This window comes from Denticeps clupeoides, chromosome 7 (assembly GCF_900700375.1).
Source record: "Denticeps clupeoides chromosome 7, fDenClu1.1, whole genome shotgun sequence".
In the NCBI taxonomy this organism is placed as follows: domain Eukaryota; kingdom Metazoa; phylum Chordata; class Actinopteri; order Clupeiformes; family Denticipitidae; genus Denticeps; species Denticeps clupeoides.
Genome location: NC_041713.1, coordinates 22,406,800 through 22,425,629, shown reverse-complemented (window position 1 = coordinate 22,425,629; position 18,830 = coordinate 22,406,800). Strand labels below are relative to the sequence as shown.

At 44.1% G+C, this 18,830-nt stretch overlaps 1 protein-coding gene across 2 annotated transcripts; it reads left to right on the top strand.

The window, feature by feature from the left end:
* The first annotated feature begins 338 nt into the window (after positions 1 to 338).
* kcnc1b (potassium voltage-gated channel, Shaw-related subfamily, member 1b) lies at positions 339 to 17,997 on the top strand. Of its 2 annotated transcripts, none has more exons than XM_028986078.1 (4): positions 339 to 1,153; positions 6,157 to 7,090; positions 12,086 to 12,250; positions 17,050 to 17,997. In XM_028986078.1, the coding sequence occupies exons 1-4, from the start codon at positions 590 to 592 to the stop codon at positions 17,157 to 17,159; spliced, it is 1,773 nt and encodes a 590-aa protein (XP_028841911.1). In that variant the 5' UTR covers positions 339 to 589; the 3' UTR covers positions 17,160 to 17,997. The 2 variants fall into 2 exon arrangements, with proteins under 2 accessions (XP_028841911.1, XP_028841910.1); XM_028986077.1 differs by having other exon boundaries at positions 15,574 to 17,997.
* Positions 17,998 to 18,830: the final 833 nt, after the last annotated feature.

The window sequence follows — 18,830 nt, the reverse complement described above, 5'->3', positions numbered from 1 at the left end:
GCCCTTATCCAGAGCGACTTACAATCAGTAGTTACAGGGACAGTCCTCCCCTGGGGACACTCAGGGTTAAGTGTCTTGCTCAGGGACACAATGGTAGTAAGCGGGGTTTGAACCTGGGTCTTCTGGTTTAGTCCATGCCATCGCTTATTTATAGATGGCTAAGATGATGTCCACTGCTGAAGATGTCCTGCGCTTGCTTGATGGACATTTGAGTGACATAGAGGGCCTTGTGGAAACAGACGATGAGGTGGAATATCGGACCTGAAGTATCAAATATGATGTATATATACATGTACACACACGTGTTTTGCGAATCTGGCCAATCTGCTGCTGGCGACATCTGCAGGAAGCCGAGGTAACGCGGGCTGTCGCCAGTTGAAGTGTCGCGCCGCGGCCACACGACACGTCGGTCCCCCGCCGACAGCGCTCTCTCCTGGCGTCCTGGTCCGAGGCGGAACCGAACCCCGAATTCGCCCGGCGAGCCCGGGAACCATGCGCGCTGTCCGTCCAGCACCGGGCGCGGCTGGAGCGCCCCGGGCGCCCGTCCAGCCCCCCACGCCGACGCCGCGGGCTCCGTGATCGCGACGCGATGGAGCCGAGCGACGAGAAGGACCGCGTGGTGATCAACGTGGGCGGGGTGAAGCACCAGACGTACCGCGGCACCCTGCGCACCCTGCCCGGCACCCGGCTGGCCTGGCTCGCCGAGCCCGACGCGCCGCGCAACTTCGACTACGACGCCGCCGCCGGCGAGTTCTTCTTCGACCGCCACCCCGGCGTCTTCGCGCACATCCTCAACTACTACCGCACCGGCAAGCTGCACTGCCCGGCCGACGTGTGCGGCCCGCTGTACGAGGAGGAGCTGGCCTTCTGGGGCATCGAGGAGACGGACGTGGAGCCCTGCTGCTGGATGACCTACCGCCAGCACCGCGAGGCCGAGGAGGCGCTGGACAGCTTCGTCGGCGGGGCGCTGGACGCCAAGCCCGACGAGCCCGAGGGGGACGGGCTGCCCGAGGCGGCGGACGGGGACGAGGGCGCCGAGATGACCCGGAGGCTGGCCCAGCCGGGGACGGAGAGCCGAGCGGGGCCGTGGGGCCGCTGGCAGAAGCGGGTGTGGGCGCTGTTCGAGGACCCCTACTCCTCCAAGTATGCCCGGGTGAGTCCCGGCGAGTGTCCCGCCTCTGTCCTCCTCTCCACCACGCCGTCCGACATTTCTTTAGGAGATTCACAGGATTTCGGTGGAAAATTGGGTCTAAAATTGTCCTTTGACGGCTATTAAATGCGTGATGGGGTGTCCGAGCCGGATGTAAATTCTCTTTGATTTTGACCTTCAGGTTCACGAGGAGGTTAAATATTTTCTCTTTAGAAACGGAGCCAACATGTTGGATGTTTGTTCTGGCATCTGAGATCCAGCCTATTAAATCAGAACGTTATTGTGTGAATGAAATAATAACCTCAGTCCCCAGCTCTAAACAGGGATTAAAACACGCCACTTCAGGATCATTTCTGTTTGCAATATATTACAAAGAAAATTGAATTGAATAGAATAAGTGATTGTCATTGTGCAGAACAGCGCACAGTGGCACAAAGAAAGGTGTCCTCTGCATTTAACCGTCACCCTCGGGGAGCAGCGTGCGGGGACGGTGGCTTTGTTCAGTGGCACCTTGGCGGATCGGGATTCGAACCGGCAACCTTCTGATTACGGGGCCGCTTCCTTAACCGCTAGGCCCCCAAAAATAATTTACTGGTCACACTCCGTAGCTGTCATAAATATGTGTGACTCTGCTTTAAATGTCATTTCTCAGATTATCACGCTGCACAGCATAAATAGCCCCAACAGAAGTATTACTTGTTGGCCTTTACCGTGGTCTCATACGGCTGGCAACATTAGCCTCTGTTTTTCTACGCCGAAGAGGAGATGCTCGTGCACACTTTTATTCCGTTGATTACTGCAACGTACGGTTTTATTTTTTACTTAGTTTGCCAGTCAGCCGCCTCCCATCTGTAGCAGGTACAGGATGCTTCCCCGGGTCTGGTAGATGCATGCACATCACTCCACTGCTGAGTGTGGTGATCGCGAAGTTGTTTGCCCTAAATTATGGAGATTATTACCTCATCAGCTTATCTTTGCTGAATCTGTTTTTTTTTGTGTGTGTGAGATCCACATTTATTCTAATTGTTTCCAGAATATGTTGAATTTTTTTTAGGCTGATAAATCACTTCCAGATTTGAATGGATTCATTTTTCATTGAGAATACAAATACAAGTAATTTGAATAGATCGAGAAGATCTTGCTCTTGAGAAGATCTGCAAGGAAGAATGGGGCAAAATACCAGACACAGTGTGTGCAAGCGCGGTGAAAACCTACAGGAAACGTTTGACCTCTGTCACTGCCAACCAAGGTTACATTACAAAGTATTGAGGTCAACATTTGCTGTTATTTTTTCTGCACCATTATACCATTTTTTATTTTGTCTCTCACAGTTGAAGCATACCTATGATGAAAATGACAGATCTTTTTTAACTGGGACAAATTGCACAATTGGTTGCTGCCCCACTGTATTCTCACTCACTCATTCTCATAACTGCAGACATAACTGCACTGGGCGATTAGTCAGCCAACACGTAAAACACACTCACAACTTTGGAGGTATGTATGTGTGTGTGTGTGTGTGTGTGTATATATATATAGATAGATACATAGTATCTATCTATCTATATATCTATCTGTCATGTGGGAGGCTATAGAAGGAGAACCACAGACACGGGTGTAAGCTTGACATGCCCCGGGAAAACCATATATTACAGGAAAAATTGTGAATGGATGGAAGGGGACGGGGTCCGGCATGTTCCGGGGCTGTGATGAGGGGGTGCTGACATGCTCCGTGTGCAGCCAATTTCCTGTGATCTTTAACCCACCGTCCAATGGAGGAGGGTGAAGCATGGGCCGGTGAGGTACTACCTCGTCTCATGGATCTCACTCTGTCTGAAGACGAACATGATGGTGTCTATTCTTGCTGTTGGGGCCACCAACACCTCTATATGAACACCCCTTATTGGTACCACATAGTAGAGGCAGGGACGTATTGTGGGTCGTGTGGGCCCCTGGGCAAAACGTTCGCGAGCCCCCCCTCAAAAAAAAAACCACCAGCATTGTCTGGGATGGCTAGATGCTACGTCACCATGCCACTTGTGGGTCCAAACTAGTGCGGTGTACCGTGTTGTAAAAGCAGAATGATGTTGACAAAATCTTTTGCCGCTTTTTACCTCGGAAAAAAGTGAAAAGAAGGTGGCTTAAGTTGATACAGTAAGTTGGATCTCAAATTATACTCAGTACAGCCTAATGCCATTACCTCACGTTAATGTTAGCACCAGGTTCCCCATCTCTGTTTCTAGAGACAGGTAGCAACGTAGCACAACCAGATCGTACCATAACACACATTATTTGAATGTCATACAGTTCATGCTCTAAATCAAAGCACTTTTGCTAATCATCCCATTTCTATTCAGCAGCCTGGTTATTACCACGGGAAAAAGGTAGGTCTCTCCCCATGATTTACACATTGCAAGGTCTCCAATGTGAAAAAAACTGTTTGCGTTGCAAATTGTTTTGGGCTAGGGGCCTCACGGGCCCCCTGAACGCGAAGGGCCCCTGGGCAGTGGCCCCGCTGGCCCGGTCCGTAATCCGTCCCTGAGTAGAGGTGGCTGTTCCTAATGATGAGGCAGCGTGGCGGCAAGGGATCTTGACCCCGCTGCTAATTTTTCACCACCAGAGCCTGGTTCCATTAATGGCAGATGTTGTCTTCCTCCTTTTGGGCTTTAAGGAAGAAGGGCTCCCGTTGGACCTGCAGGAAAATTTCACCAACAGGGTTAGTGGCGAATGGGAGCTCATCGTTGTTGTCTGCATCCTCTACTGGCCCATCACCAAGAAGTACGGGCCGGGCTGGCACATGTGTTGGTTGTCGTTGTTGGGGACGTCGCGGTGGGGGGCTTGGTCCATCTCTCAACAGGACCCAGTTTCAGGGGTACTGGGAGCCCTGGCACTGCCCCCACAAGCATGTCCCAAATGCCGGCTGGGCTGGACATGGTGAGGTGGTGAGTGGTGACTTCCCGGACGTCCCCGTGGACACAGGGACCTACGGGCATGGAGATGGCTTCACTCTAGTGCCGCCTGTACTCTTGGTCGTGAGGTCACCCACTGACCCACTGATGTTTGGGTGCTCCGTGTTCTGGGGCCTGCTGGGTTTTTTGCGTACTGCTGGTGCGGGTGGCAATGTCCACTAGCTCCTTGAGTCTCATGGGAGCACTCCGTCCCACTGTGATCTGGACTGTATAGGGAAGGGCCCGCATGTAGCCGTCAATAACCACCCGTTCCGCCACTTGGTCCGCAGTTTGCTCTGAGGGGCAGAACCAGCACCGGGTCACCCAAAGGAGTCGGGCTGCTTGGGCTTGGTGGGGTTCGGCTGGATTGTGCCACCTTACCTCTGGACGGCCTGTCCTGGGGTCATCTCCAGGCGGCAGAGGATGGCGTCCTTCAGCATTGAGTAGTCCTCTGCTTCCGCCGGCTGGAGGTCATAGTTCATTCGATGTGCTTCTCCGGTCTTCTCTGGTGAGGAAGTGTGCGAGGATGGCAGCCCGCTCTGGCTCAGTCCACCTTGAACATGTGGAGGTCGGCCTCTACATCTTCATCGCTGTTCAGCCTTGTGAGAAGAGCCCGGGCAGCAGGTCCTCTGGGCGGCAGCCTCACTTCACTGGCCCACCACAGCAGCTGGTGGGGGCAGGCCGGGCTGCCATGGCTGCTTAGAGGCGGGACCCACCTGCTGAGTGCCCATTTTGTTTTATGTGGCGGGGTGGTCACTCTCCTTGGTGCTGCCTCGTCATGCGGGTGGTGCCCGAGGTGGTGCTCCGTGACAAATGTGTGTGTGTGTGTGTGTGTGTGTGTGTGTGTGTGTATATATATATGAGATAGACCTTGCTTATCCAGTATAACTGCCTTGGGTTTTGTCGCCGTGTTCAGTCTTACAATGGTGTATGACCAGTGTCTTCACCTGACCTGTACCTTCACTGGGTTTGAGACTGGCGTCTTTGTCCCGATATAGAGCCTCATTCGTAGCCCAGCCTTGCCCCAGTCACAGTCGGATCGGCTATCTGTTTAAGCCAATCTTTCCCTTCTTTTGATGACACAAATACATTGTTATATGTGCAGATTACACAAGGTCGTCAGGTTCTGCATTCAGTATGCCGTAGATTTTTGCTATCAAAGAAATAACAATATTCACAAATGTTCGCTATATATTTTTTCCAGGTATTCATTACCTAGGTATTATTTTTTATTATTAATGCTTTTGCTTCAGTTTGGGCATCAGGTTGTGTAGTTATACCTCTATCCATACAGTCAGGTCCATAATACTGTGTCATCTACACAATTCTTATCTTTTTGGCTCTCTACACGAGTTCATTTGAAATGAAACGAACAAGATCTGTCCTCCAGTAGGCCTGGCCTTGTGCAGGACTTTAGCCACAAACATGAAGGTCACAAAAGCCAATGGTATCCGGCCTGAAGGACCAAGTTGTTAGAAAAATTCTCTGATGGAACTCTAAAGAGTCGTTGTATTCCAAGATCAGCAAAGTTCATTTGTGTCAACAGGAGGCAGCACAGCATACATACAAATTTTGTCTGTTCCCCACAGAGTTTCCTGCACAGCTCTGTTTCAGGACATCACCGTTCTTCAACTTCTTTTCCGTTAGGCCCCGGATGTCAGGTTTAATTTTTCCAGTTGAATTCACAGCTGAATTTGTCCCAAGTGAAATAGATCACTTGAAACGGCAAAGGAAAAATTAAGGTGCTTCTTTAGTTTTTTTTTGTGTGCTGAGATTGAATGGCTGAAGGTTTCTATAATGGATCTTAAATGCTGTATGTATAATTTAAATACATTCAGCACAAACCTCACCACATAAACTTCTTAATCACTACACAATTCAGTTAAATTACTTCTGTATAGTCACTGCTGAAGATGTATTAACTTTTTTGGCGCAGTAATGGGATGTTGTGGGGAAGGGTTGGGAACGAACTAAGTTAGATGCTGCAAAGATAGTACATAAATTTGTGTTTTAAAATGACAAATCTGTTTCTTTCCCTCTCTCATTTTTTCCCCTCAGTGGATAGCCTTTGCATCACTTTTTTTCATCTTGGTGTCTATCACCACCTTCTGTCTGGAGACCCATGAAGCCTTCAATCCAACTTTTAACCGCACTGAATATGAAATAGTGGATAATGAGACAATGGAGCATGTCCACCAGGAAACTGAGACCATGGTGGAACTGACATATGTGGAGGGAGTGTGTGTCATCTGGTTTACTTTTGAGTTTCTCATGCGCGTAACTTTCTGTCCTAACAAGTCCAAATTTTTACGCAACACCCTCAACATAATTGACTTTGTGGCCATCCTGCCCTTTTACCTAGAGGTGGGCTTGAGTGGACTCTCCTCCAAGGCAGCCAAGGACGTGCTCGGCTTTCTGCGTGTAGTGCGCTTCGTTCGGATACTCAGAATCTTCAAGCTGACGCGCCACTTTGTCGGCTTACGGGTCCTGGGCCACACGCTACGTGCCAGCACCAATGAGTTCATCCTCCTTATCATCTTCCTCGCTCTGGGTGTGCTCATCTTTGCCACCATGATTTACTACGCCGAGCGTATTGGTGCCAACCCTAATGACCCACGTGCCAGTGACCACACACACTTCAAGAACATTCCCATTGGCTTCTGGTGGGCAGTGGTCACCATGACAACTCTGGGCTACGGTGACATGTACCCGCAGACCACTACAGGCATGCTGGTAGGTGCTCTGTGCGCCCTGGCAGGCGTGCTGACCATTGCAATGCCTGTGCCTGTTATCGTCAACAATTTTGGCATGTACTACTCACTCGCCATGGCCAAACAGAAGCTGCCAAAGAAGAAGACAAGGCATATCCCCCGGGCACCACAGCTGGGGTCTCCCAACTACTGCCGCTCCGCTCTGAAATCGCCCCAGCTCAGCTACCGCAGCGACACCTGCCCTCTGGCACAGGAAGAGGTCTCAGAAATCCCATATCCAGGTACGTTGTCTCAGTGGACAGAGGCTATAAAAAGGCTTTTTGTGATGTAAAACCACCATAAATCATTCCAAAACTTTTGCCACTAACAATATGACTTATATCCTGTATAATTCTATTTAAAACCACACCAATAAACTTGAAGCATCTTTTTATTTGACAACACTCAGTCTTCTTGAGTAGAATTTTCTGATGAAATGGAATTTATCCCAATTTGAGAAAGGTTTATTTCTCTCGAGATGAGCCATCACAACGTACAGCAATACAATGAATACGGCCGGAGCTGCCGCCTTCTCAAGGCCCTTTTATAGTCAACAACAATACCACAATACCATACATATCACATATATATATACATGGTCACGATGGGATTATATCAGGATATTTTGTGAATACTGACAATGCTGCGATTTTCTACAATTCACTGTAAATGTAAAACCAGAGCTGAAATACAAGATGCTGTGTACAATCTGTGTGGGTCACTTTACATTAATAATTCAGCCAAAACAACATAATGTAGAACTGAATTTTGGGCTAAATTTGTAAAAAATATATATTTGATGTCCCTGTATCGATACAATATCAACACATAAAATATTGTGATATATTGCTGTGATGCTGAGAAACAACTGTAGTATACAGATAATATAGGTTTCTTTTAATTATGGTTGTTTGTGATTTTAATGATTTTTTTATCTGGAGTTGTAGACATCATCTTATTTGGTGATTAGCCTCAGCCTTAAGGACAATATATAATAAGTCCAGGATTTCCGTTATGATACCATATGCGTTTCTCACTAGGTTACACACTATAGTGGTTTAGTTTTTGATTTTCAAAAATCAACAATGGTCCTACAATAATGACAGGAATTAACAAGATAAAACAGTTCCCCTCAGTCCACGTATTCCAGGTCGCCTGAACGGACGCCACGGGCTCCGCCTCGCCATATCTTCCCTCCTTTCCATAAACCTTTCTGGGTGGCCCCCCTTTCTAAACGATGTGGGATTCTTCAGCCTCACTGGGTTTGAGACTGGTGTCTTTGTCCCGATATAGAGAAGCCTTCGTAGCCCAGCCTTGCCCCAATCTATTCTCTCCCTTCTTTTGGTGACACAAATACATTCTTACTGTGGGAGAAGTGAATCCATTAAGTTTATTCAGTGACTTGATGACTTGGTTGGGTCCTTCCCACCTCAGACAGGACCAATTCTTCACTTTAATCAGGATCCAGTCACCTAGTCTCCCTTCTAAGTGACCGTGTTGGAGATGTTCACCTGGTACAAAACTAGCAGAATTAATGTCCTTCTTTGTTAGCATATTAGAGCACCCTGTACTAATACTGCATTCAGCATACCGTCTTTCCACTAGTCCAGACAACTGTGGCTGATAAGCACAATGGTCTGTTTTTAGATTTTGCTATCAAGGAAATAACACTATTCACAAATTTTCACTTTATATTTTTTTAGGTATTCATTACCTTAAGTATTATTTTTTATTATTAATGCTTTCAGTATAGTTTGTGCATTAGAGTGTGTACTTTTACCTCTATCCATACAGTCAGGTCCATCCTTTTTGGCTCTTTACACGAGTGGATTTGAAATGAAACAAACAAGTAGGAAAAATTGTCTGATGGAACTCTAAAGAGTCGTTGGATTCAAGATCAGCAAAGTTAATCTGCGTCAACAGGAGACAGCACAGCATACAGCAGTGCATAGATTTTCAAATTCAAGATTTTTATTTGTCACATACATAGTCATACACGGTATGATAAGCAGTGAAATGCTTTTAGAGTAAGGCTGCCCTGAACTGTCTCACATGCCACCTTCTCAAGGCCCCTTTATACAATAGTCAACAAAAAGGGAGTGTGCTAGGCCTTGCTGGGTGTGTGTGTGTGTGTGTGTGTGTGTGTGGGCGTATGCATGTGTGTGTGTGGGTTCATGTCCGGTGACTGTGGAGATCAGGTCTCCACTTTTTGTTAAGTACATAACTCCACATGTGTTCATTTGTAGTGTTGATGCAGGGTTAGTGACAGGGACAGTCCCACTAGGCTACTACACTCTGTAAGTTAAAAAACACATGCTGTATCTGCTCCTGAAGCATATAATTACTATAGGCATTACAATAACATTTATGAAAGTAGGAGTGTATCTGCATCGAATATTTTGGAACCCTTTGACCACTCTTCCTTCCAAAAGCATTCCTTGCAAATCTGCCAGATTGCACAGCCCTCTTCAGGCCACCCCAGATTGGATTTCATTGGATTTAGATCTGGGCTAATTCTTGTATTGATTTGGGTGTATGCTTTTATATACAAACTCACACACATATATATTCATTCTCTCTCTCTCTCTCTCTCTCATATATATATATATATATATATATATATTTTTTTTTTTTTTAATATATATATATTTATATATATATATGAGAGACGCCGTCCATGTTGAGATAATTAAGTAAAGCTTTGTTGTTGTTCCAGCCTATACATTTAGTAAATTAAATATTCTGGAGCAAATGTGCAAGGGTAAAAAGGAGAATGTAATTTTATGTTTATAAATCCAAATACTATAAAAAATAAAAATTAACATTCAAAAATCTGTCATGCCGAGTGGGGTGAAACATAAGGCACAGATGCACAACATTCTGAACATGCCAATGTATTTTAGTAAACAAAAAGAAACCTTACACAATGGCTGATCATACAAACAAAAGTAACAAAATGTGGATCAATGCATGATGGGGGAGTGAGGCAAAATAAGCTTATAGTAAACAGACAGATCTGTAGATCTTAAGGAGACCTACCAGCAATCAGTACATTGGTGCCACCTTGTGTACCAGGCGCACCATGACATCACACAGGATAGAAGAGACAAATATGCAAATATGCTGAAGAGAGTAGTGCAATACTGAAAAAAGAAAAAGGCAAATATACTGAATAGAGTAGTGCAATAGAAAAACAATAAAAAGGCAAATATACTGAATAGAGTAGTGCAATAGAAAAACAATAAAAAGACAAATATACTGAATAGAGTAGTGCAATAGAAAAACAATAAAAAGACAAATATACTGAAAAGAGTAGTACAATTGTAAAAAACAGGGCAAATATACTGAAGAGAGTAGTGCAATACTGAAAAAAGAAAACCAAGGCAAATATACTGAAAAGAGTAATGCAATAGAAAAAAAAACAAGGCAAATATACTGAATAGAGTAGTGCAATAGTAAAACAATAAAAAGACAAATATAATGAAAAGAGTAGTACAATTGTAAAAAACAGGGCAAATATACTGAAGAGAGTAGTGCAATAGTAAAAAAATAAAAAGGCAAATATACTGAAAAGAGTAGTACAATTGTAAAAAAACAGGGCAAATATACTGAAGAGAGTAGTGCAATAGTAAAAAAAAGAAAAAGGCAAATATACTGAAAAGAGTAGTACAATTGTAAAAAACAGGGCAAATATACTGAAGAGAGTAGTGCAATAGTAAAAAAATAAAAAGGCAAATATACTGAAAAGAGTAGTACAATTGTAAAAAACAGGGCAAATATACTGAAGAGAGTAGTGCAATAGTAAAAAAAGAAAAAGGCAAATATACTGAAAAGAGTAGTACAATTGTAAAAAACAGGGCAAATATACTGAAGAGAGTAATGCAATAGTAAAAAAACAAGGCCAATGTACTGAAAAGAGTAGTGTAATAGTAAAAAATAAGAAAAAGGCAAATATACTGAAAAGAGTAGTGCAATAATAAAAAGACAGGGGGGCAAATGTAGCTATTGCGCTACATCTAGCAGACCTGTAAGTCTACTGGAAGGGAAAAGGGTCAAGTTGGTGACAGGAGTTGGTGGAAGAAGTGGAGGGTTTGGGGAGGTGCACCTTTTTTGGTCATCTCTCCAACATGACGCCATCCATGTTGAGTGGTAGGTGGCCAGCCTGGGTCCCCCTAAAGTCAACAATCAGCTGCTTTGTCTTACCAACATTAAGAGACAAATTATTGTCCTTACACCAGACCCCCAGCTGTCGCACTTCCTCTCTGTACGCCCTGCCTTCATTGTCTCTGTGTTGTCATCTGCAAACTTTATGATGTGGTTAGTGCTGGAGCTGGAGGTGCAGTTGGAGTCAGATTCAGCAGTGTGGGAAGTGGGCTCAGCACACATCCCCGGGAGCCACCAATGCTCAGTGTGATGATATTCAAGCGGTTACTGCCAATCTGGACTGTCTGGGGTCTTCTCGTAGGGAATTCCGGAATCCAGCTGCAGCTGCATTCTGATGTGGATGTTGCAGTAGAGGTGCAGGGGTATGCTCTGCATGTGATGTCATGATCATTTAGCATTTGGGTAGAGCGTTGGCTTTTAGAAGTTGTTCAGTCTATCGTAGCTCTATTCATTCTCTCTGCTTAGAATATTTTCGGCTGATTGTTGATATTTATGATGAGAAGAAGTTGGTTATAAGTGGTTGAGTTGTGTTTGCTGACGTTAGTTAACTGTGTTTTTCCTGTCATGTGCTAGTCTTTCCTTTTTTGATCCTGAAACGAATGATGCCTACCTTTTGCACAGATACACCTATTTCATGAATCACACTTGAAATTTGTCGTAGTGATTTTTTACACCCAAATATACGCTCATATTGATAATACAAGCTTTTGTGTGGGGGAGTTTTCTGGACATTAAGTGCTTTACCAACTATGAATTGTCCACAGTGATAGCAAAGTGCGTACATGATCAAAGAGTTGGCTTGGATGTGAGCATATGATACTCAAAAATCACAAACTGTGCATTGAAATGATTGTATGATAATAATAATGTCTGAGCCGGGCTTCAAACTCACAACCTTTTGATGTGATGTTGCACCACCATGGGTGTAGAGGTGAGATATAGCAAGATGGCAAATATGTATATTAATACATTTTTATTATTACTGTTAGGGTTGTTGATATGTGTAATATCATATAATAAGGAAACCTTTTTAAAGTTTTGGCATATAATTAACCTGCCACTTCTGTGTTAAGACTTTAAAGTGAATGGTGAGGCATCCAAGGCTGCATTGGCCAATGAGGACTGCCCTCACATTGACCAGGCTGTCTCACCCGAAGAGGTCTTCAGCCCAGTGGAACAAGAGCACCCCTGTTTCTTGCTGGCACCTGGAGATCACATGGGGCTACGGGTAAGGAAAGGTAGGTAACTTCAGACTAGAGGTTAAATTAGCACCTTGGAAAGCTACACCATTTTTCCACATTCTCCACTGATCAACAAACACAGAATTGACATTATAATTACAGATTTATATATGCCAAATCAAAAATGACATTCCAATTTTTTTTTCAGTTCTGCAACAGTGCTAGTTTTTTCTTCTGACATAAGTAGGTGGTGGGGGTGGAGGTGAAAATAATTATCTGCATTTGAGAAGAATACGCATCCACTGAAAATAGCCTCTCCACTTTCTGCCCATTAGTTTCATTAGCTAGTTCAACCATCAGGCTGCTCACTTATCCTGTTTGTTAAACAGGTTATATATTTTTGTATATTTTATACCAACCATATAAATTTTTTGATTCACATGTGATTTATTCACTAAAATGCCAATATTAGTCGTTTGCAAAATTATTTATTTATGGTAAAATTAATTTACTTCTAGCTAAACATTTTAATGTACATTTACTATAACCATAATGTATAGGAAGTATAGAACATTCCAGTCAACCATTCCAGTCTTTTGTTTTACATTTGCAGTTTTCTAAAAGAGTGAATTATATTAGTTTTTTTTGCCCAACATAACTAGTGTCAACAATATTCAGTAACAAATCTAAGCAATGCCAATAATCCAAATCAAATCTTGATCTGAATTGTGTACCTTTACAAAATGGGTATAATTTATACATCTTGTTCTCTGATACACACTCAACACTATAAAGAAGGTACTGATAACAGTTCAAGGCAAGCAACTTGTACCGTTCTGTCCCAACTTTGTGTGTGAGTGAATGTCGGTATGTGTGATGGAGTTTGAGCACGGCATGCAGAAAAGTAAGTGCAGAATGCTGGAAATGCACCTTGCAGATACAGCATGGCATATGAGGCATGTGATCACATTAACAAGGACTGAGTCAGTCACACAGTGCTTTACACAGACCTGACTGACCTATGTCAGTCTACGGAAGCGTTCGTTGGACTTTATTCATTGTAACCAACACAAGGTAATCAACAAATTATATGTTGTGATGCACAAACAGTGATATTAATATACATATTTGTGTTTTATAAAAGTATATCCACAGAAGTATGGCGCACGTGAAGCAAACTGTGCTTATTTGTGGATCACATCATATTTTTGACTTTGTTCTTGTGCATTTGTGCAATTTTGTCTGCTTCATATCACTGGTTATCTATAGAAAAAAACCCTCCATGATCAGTATCCAGAATGATTATAAAATCTCAATTTCTGATAATATTCAGCTCAAGCTCGGTGATCAGCTTATGGATTTTTTCACAATCACATGAGCATCTCAACATGTAAATATTGCATGTTGAGATGTGTGTAAGTGGGTTGTTAGGCAGGGCAGCAATACTTTTGATTTTATATGGTGATAAACAGATTATTATCTCTGGCGTCTTCATGTTCAGTTTGGCAACATCAATAAGGGAAAGTCAATATAAATCATTCAATATGATCACTTTTTTCACCTTATCACCCAGCCCTACCACAATGTGTGTTTTATTTGTACTGCATAAAACCATGTTCACAAAATACAGAGCATTGTATGTACGTGAAAATGACTTTGTGTATTGGTTAATATTTTTTTGCCGACATTCGGATCAAGTGGACATAGTTCCACAGATACATAGGAACAAAGTGAGACAATCCAGAAATGGGCAGGAAATTATCTACAAATGTAGACAAATATAACAATGCAGTATCTCACAGTGAGTACATCCCTCACATTTTTGTAAATATCTTACCATATCTTTCCTTGGGACAAAATATGATATGACACTTTGATACAATGTAAAGTGTTCAGTGTACAGTTTGTATAACAGTGTAAATTTGCTGTCCTCTCAAAACACTCAGGCATTAATGTCTAAACTACTGGCAATAAAAGTGAGTACACCATGCAATGTCCAAAAATGTCCAAGTCATGCCCAAAGTGCCAATATTTTGTGTTCGTCATTATTTTCCAGCACTGCCTTATGTCTCTTGGGCATGAAGTTGGTCAGATTTTTACTGGTTGTCACTGGAATGCTCCTCTACTCCTGGAGGATGTTAGATACCTTGTGCTCCTCCACCGTCCCTTTGAGGATGAACCACAGATGCTCAATAGGGTTCAGGTTTAGTATTCGTCTTGAAGGCGTGTTTGGGGTCGTTCTCATGCTGGAATTCTGCTCTGAGATCCAGTTTTTGAATGGAGGGTGATCGTGCTCTGCTTCAGTACCTTGCAGAACATGTTCAGCACTCATGCAGCCCCAAACTGTGACTTCCACCACCACGCTTGACTGTAGGCAAGACACACTTGTTTTTGTTCTCCTCAACTGGTTGCAGCAACACACGCTTAACACCAACTGAACCAAATAAGTTCGTCTTGGTCTCATCAGACCACAGGACATGATCCCAGTATCCATGTCTTTAGTCTTCTGGTTTTCTTGTGCATCACCTTTAGAAGACGCTTCCTTCTAGGACAACAGCCATGCAGACCAGTATGGGGGTCCAGACCAACCCCTTCAGACTCTGCCGCAATGCTGGCTATAAGTCCATTTGCAAAAGACAACATCTGGATATGACGCTGAGCACGTGCTCTCAACAACTTTGATGGACCATGATGAGGCCTGTTCTGAGTGGAACATGTCCTGTTAAACTGCTGTATGGCTAATTGGGTATAATTGTCAGCGGTACAGCAAATTTACACTGTTATTCACGTTGTACACTGACTGCTCTACATTTGATCAAAATGCCATATCTTCACTGTTGTTTCAAAGAAAGAAATAATAAAATATCTGAGGGGTTCACTGTGAGATACTCTACATATCTGTGGATTGCCTTGAGAGGGTCACTGTTGAAAAAGTCCAATAAAAGCTTCCATAATGAACTAGGGTTGAAAGTCTTGCCGGTACTACTGTGGACACCCAAAGCACACAGCACAGCAGGCAACCGCTCCTCCCTCTTTCAAGAACTGTGTACTGTCTTTTATCTTTTGGCTGCGAGCAGGACTGGTTTGTTCTGGCCTACTTTCACCTCTGACCACAAGCCAAACGTTTGGCTGTTAGGAAAATCTGGCTTTGTTCTTGAGGGTCATCTCTATTCCTCATGCATGCTACTCAACATCTGTGTGCATGCTGTTCTCTAATTCAGTCACAATCACACACAAACAAGCTAAGCTACAGCCAGATACAACGACACACACACACACACACACACACACACACACACACACACATGCAAACTGGGGAGAAGCATTGTTTCCATGGTTGTGTGGTTTACTGAAAGCGATTTCTCTCTTCTCAAATGAAGGTTGTGAGAAGCCATGGAGTGGTAGTAGCATGTCTGGCATGACTGCGGCTTCGCTGGGAGTGTCGTCGGTATCCGCCCTCCCCTGCAGCCCTCCCCGCCTCATGCAGACCTCTCACTCCCCACTCCCCTCCATCCTCTAGCTGTGAAGACAAACATAACCAAAGCAAATGGCCAATTGCGCTGGACCCATCATGAGAAGCTTGCGCTGCGCCTCCACCCCTCACTTCTGTTTCACGTCTCCAATTCTCCTTTCCTCACATTCCACCTTTCTTCTTCACATAGAAGTTGTTTACCTTTTTGGATTCATAAAAAAAACAAAAAACAGATTGTGTCTTTTGCTGGTGTGTTGTGAGGTAGTACCTGTAGATGACCAGTAAATTGCAGCGTGGAGAGTGTATCGAACACCACTCCTGATGTGTCATCACCACTGAAACATGACTGAGAACCCATTTTCATCCGCATGTCCTGCATGAGGAAACCTGAGAACATGTAAGTCCTCTGAATATGTCAGGAAGATCATCTGACACTTCCTTTCCAGCACGACTAAATATGAGGTCGCAGCAGGAATGCAGATATTTTATTTGCTGTCATTTGATTTGCCTTTCCCCAAATTCCAACTCTAATGGAAGGACCTAGTAGCACAGAGCAGGATGCCTACTCAGATATGAACTTTTTAAACTCACCAGCACACTACAGCTATTTGATTTTTCATATAGTCACCTATGCACCCATTTTGAACTCTTTAGAATAATTGGTGTTTACCATATTCCCATTATTCCCAGTGTGTGTAGTAATGGAAGAATATGGGGAAAGGTAAAAGCATGCACTTTTATGCAATATAAACTAACCGAATGACTCAATGTGTAAATAAAATCTGCATGAAATAAATTTTTATATTCAATCTATGTTTAGAGTCTGTTTTTTTTTTGGACAAGAGTATACACACACCTGCCCTAACCCTAACCCCTGTACTGCCCAGCCTCTTTTCGAACGGAGGTGCTGGAGACGACTTTAAGTTCCGTCTAAAGAGCTCTCTGATTTAGCTAAAGCGCTGCTGTGGAAGGTTGAGAAGAGGTGAGGTGCAGGTAAAGCGCAGGTGGACGGAGTTGTTGTGAAGCAGGTGCACTCTACTGAGCCTTGCTTTGCTTGGCGAGGCCATGGCCACGCCCCGTCCAGACTCGGCATGACGTCGTGTACTTGTATGTCCTGTGTGTGCGTACCCACAGCGCTACCCATCCCCGACCTGTGCTGAACTGCATGGTAAAAAAAAAAAGCACTGGGGACCGCGCCGGAGCACAACAGGAAACAGTAACGAGGCATGGAAGCGGTAACGGTGTCATGCGACGTCACCTGCACGCCATTCGCCGCGGGGCAAAGACATCAACATGTTCAGTTGTCACCATTACCTCTTTTGTGTATTAATATTGTTTTTCCTTGTTGTTGTTGTTGTTGTTGTTTTTCCCCTGTGTTTTGTAGAACCTCAGCGGCCGAGTCGAAGCAGACAGCCAACAGAATCAGTGTGTGTGATGAACCATGGTGTACCAACCACTATGTGTTTGAACCATGCAGCCTCATCCCCTACCTAACAGTGCTGTAGCGAGCGATAGAGCAAGTATTTGTGCGTTTGTCCTCCCAGGGACTCAGCGTAGATGTAGCCTCAGTATTCAGAGAATTTGTGATTGTCTAGCTGTTGCTGTGGAGTACATAAATGTGCTGTTGTACTGTGTAAAGTGCCTATTTGTGGATACATGTATGTGTTTCGTGTTATACGGCTTCAATTTTGTGTTTAGGTCAAAACGTGAACTCTTTAGCTCGTCCGCTGTGTTTTAGTTGTCAATGTTGTCAAACTGTAGTTCAGAGAGTGCATACGCACACACCCACACTCCTCAAAGTCATATTTATAGGATTTTAAAGGCTACCACTGGGAGCTACGTGGCAAAAGCCTTTTGTACTTTTTTGCACCTGTGAACTTCCACATTCCCCAGTGTAAAATGTGTAATGTAGGTCTGTGTGTTTGGGAGTAGGTAGCATGATGACACATCTATGGTGTATTTACATTTCTTTCCATCACGTCATGTACTCATGTAGTTAGAGGGGAAAAAAACAGCCTTCCTCCAGACTGAATGGGCCAGCACTACAGATACACTGCCAAGCAGCCAGACCACCCCACCCACCCCACCAGGGAAGCAGCTGTTTGGATTTTCACTAGAACCAAAGCCATCGTACATATATGAGTCAAACGAAAAATCCCATGTGAGTGGTGTCCTGTGGTGAGATCTGTAATGTGTTTTTACATCAGATATGCTGATAGCATGGATAGTGATCTAAACATGGTACTGCTCCACTGGTGGTTTGAGCTGTTGAGGCAATTTTATGTCTTTTTTCTTGTGAAAAAAAAATAAAAAATGAAACTTTTTAAAATAACTTTTGCTAAGGACTGCTTTTGTTTTTTTGTTTTTTTTTAAGGATTCTCACATGAGTGTGATGGGAAACAAAACTGACATCTGTTCAAAAACTAAAATACAGTCAGGAAAAAATTATTCAATCTCCTGATGATTTTGTAAGTTCAATCTATCCAGATTCCATTGCCAAGACCTACACAAGGCTACACTCTGCTCACTCAGGGTGATGGGTTAAATGCAGAGGACAAATTTCACTGTGTGCACTGTGTGCTGTGCTGCTGTGTATCGCAAGTGACAATCACTTCACTTTATCACTTCACTATATCGCAAGGTCCCGCTTCTCAAGAAAGCACATGTACAGGTTCACCAATTAATGATTTCTCCTTCCTGAACCGTCACCTTATCTTGGTGGAGGAGTTTGAGAGCCCTAATGATCTATGTTGTCTGGGGTACTTGGTGCCCCTGGTAGGGTCTCCCATGACAAATTGGTCTAAGGGAAAAGGGTGAGAAAATAAATGTTCAGAAAACCTGGTTGACACCAAAGGTAGGGGAGCTGTCAGGCTGAAGGAGGAGGCCTATGGGGCATGGCTGGTCTGTGGGTCTCCAGAAGCAGCAGACAGGTACCGGACGGCCAAGTGGGGTGCAGCAGTGGCAGTCATCGTGACAAAATCTCAGGAGAGGAAGGCAGCAACTCCATCCATCCTGGGTATCTCATGGCTATGGATGTTGTAGGGCTGTCATGGATGACACGTCTCTGCAACATTGCGTGGACACTGGGGGCAGTTCCGAAGGAGTGGCAGGCTGGGGTGGTGGTCCTCGTTTTTAAGAAGGGGAACCAGAAGGTGTGTTCCAACT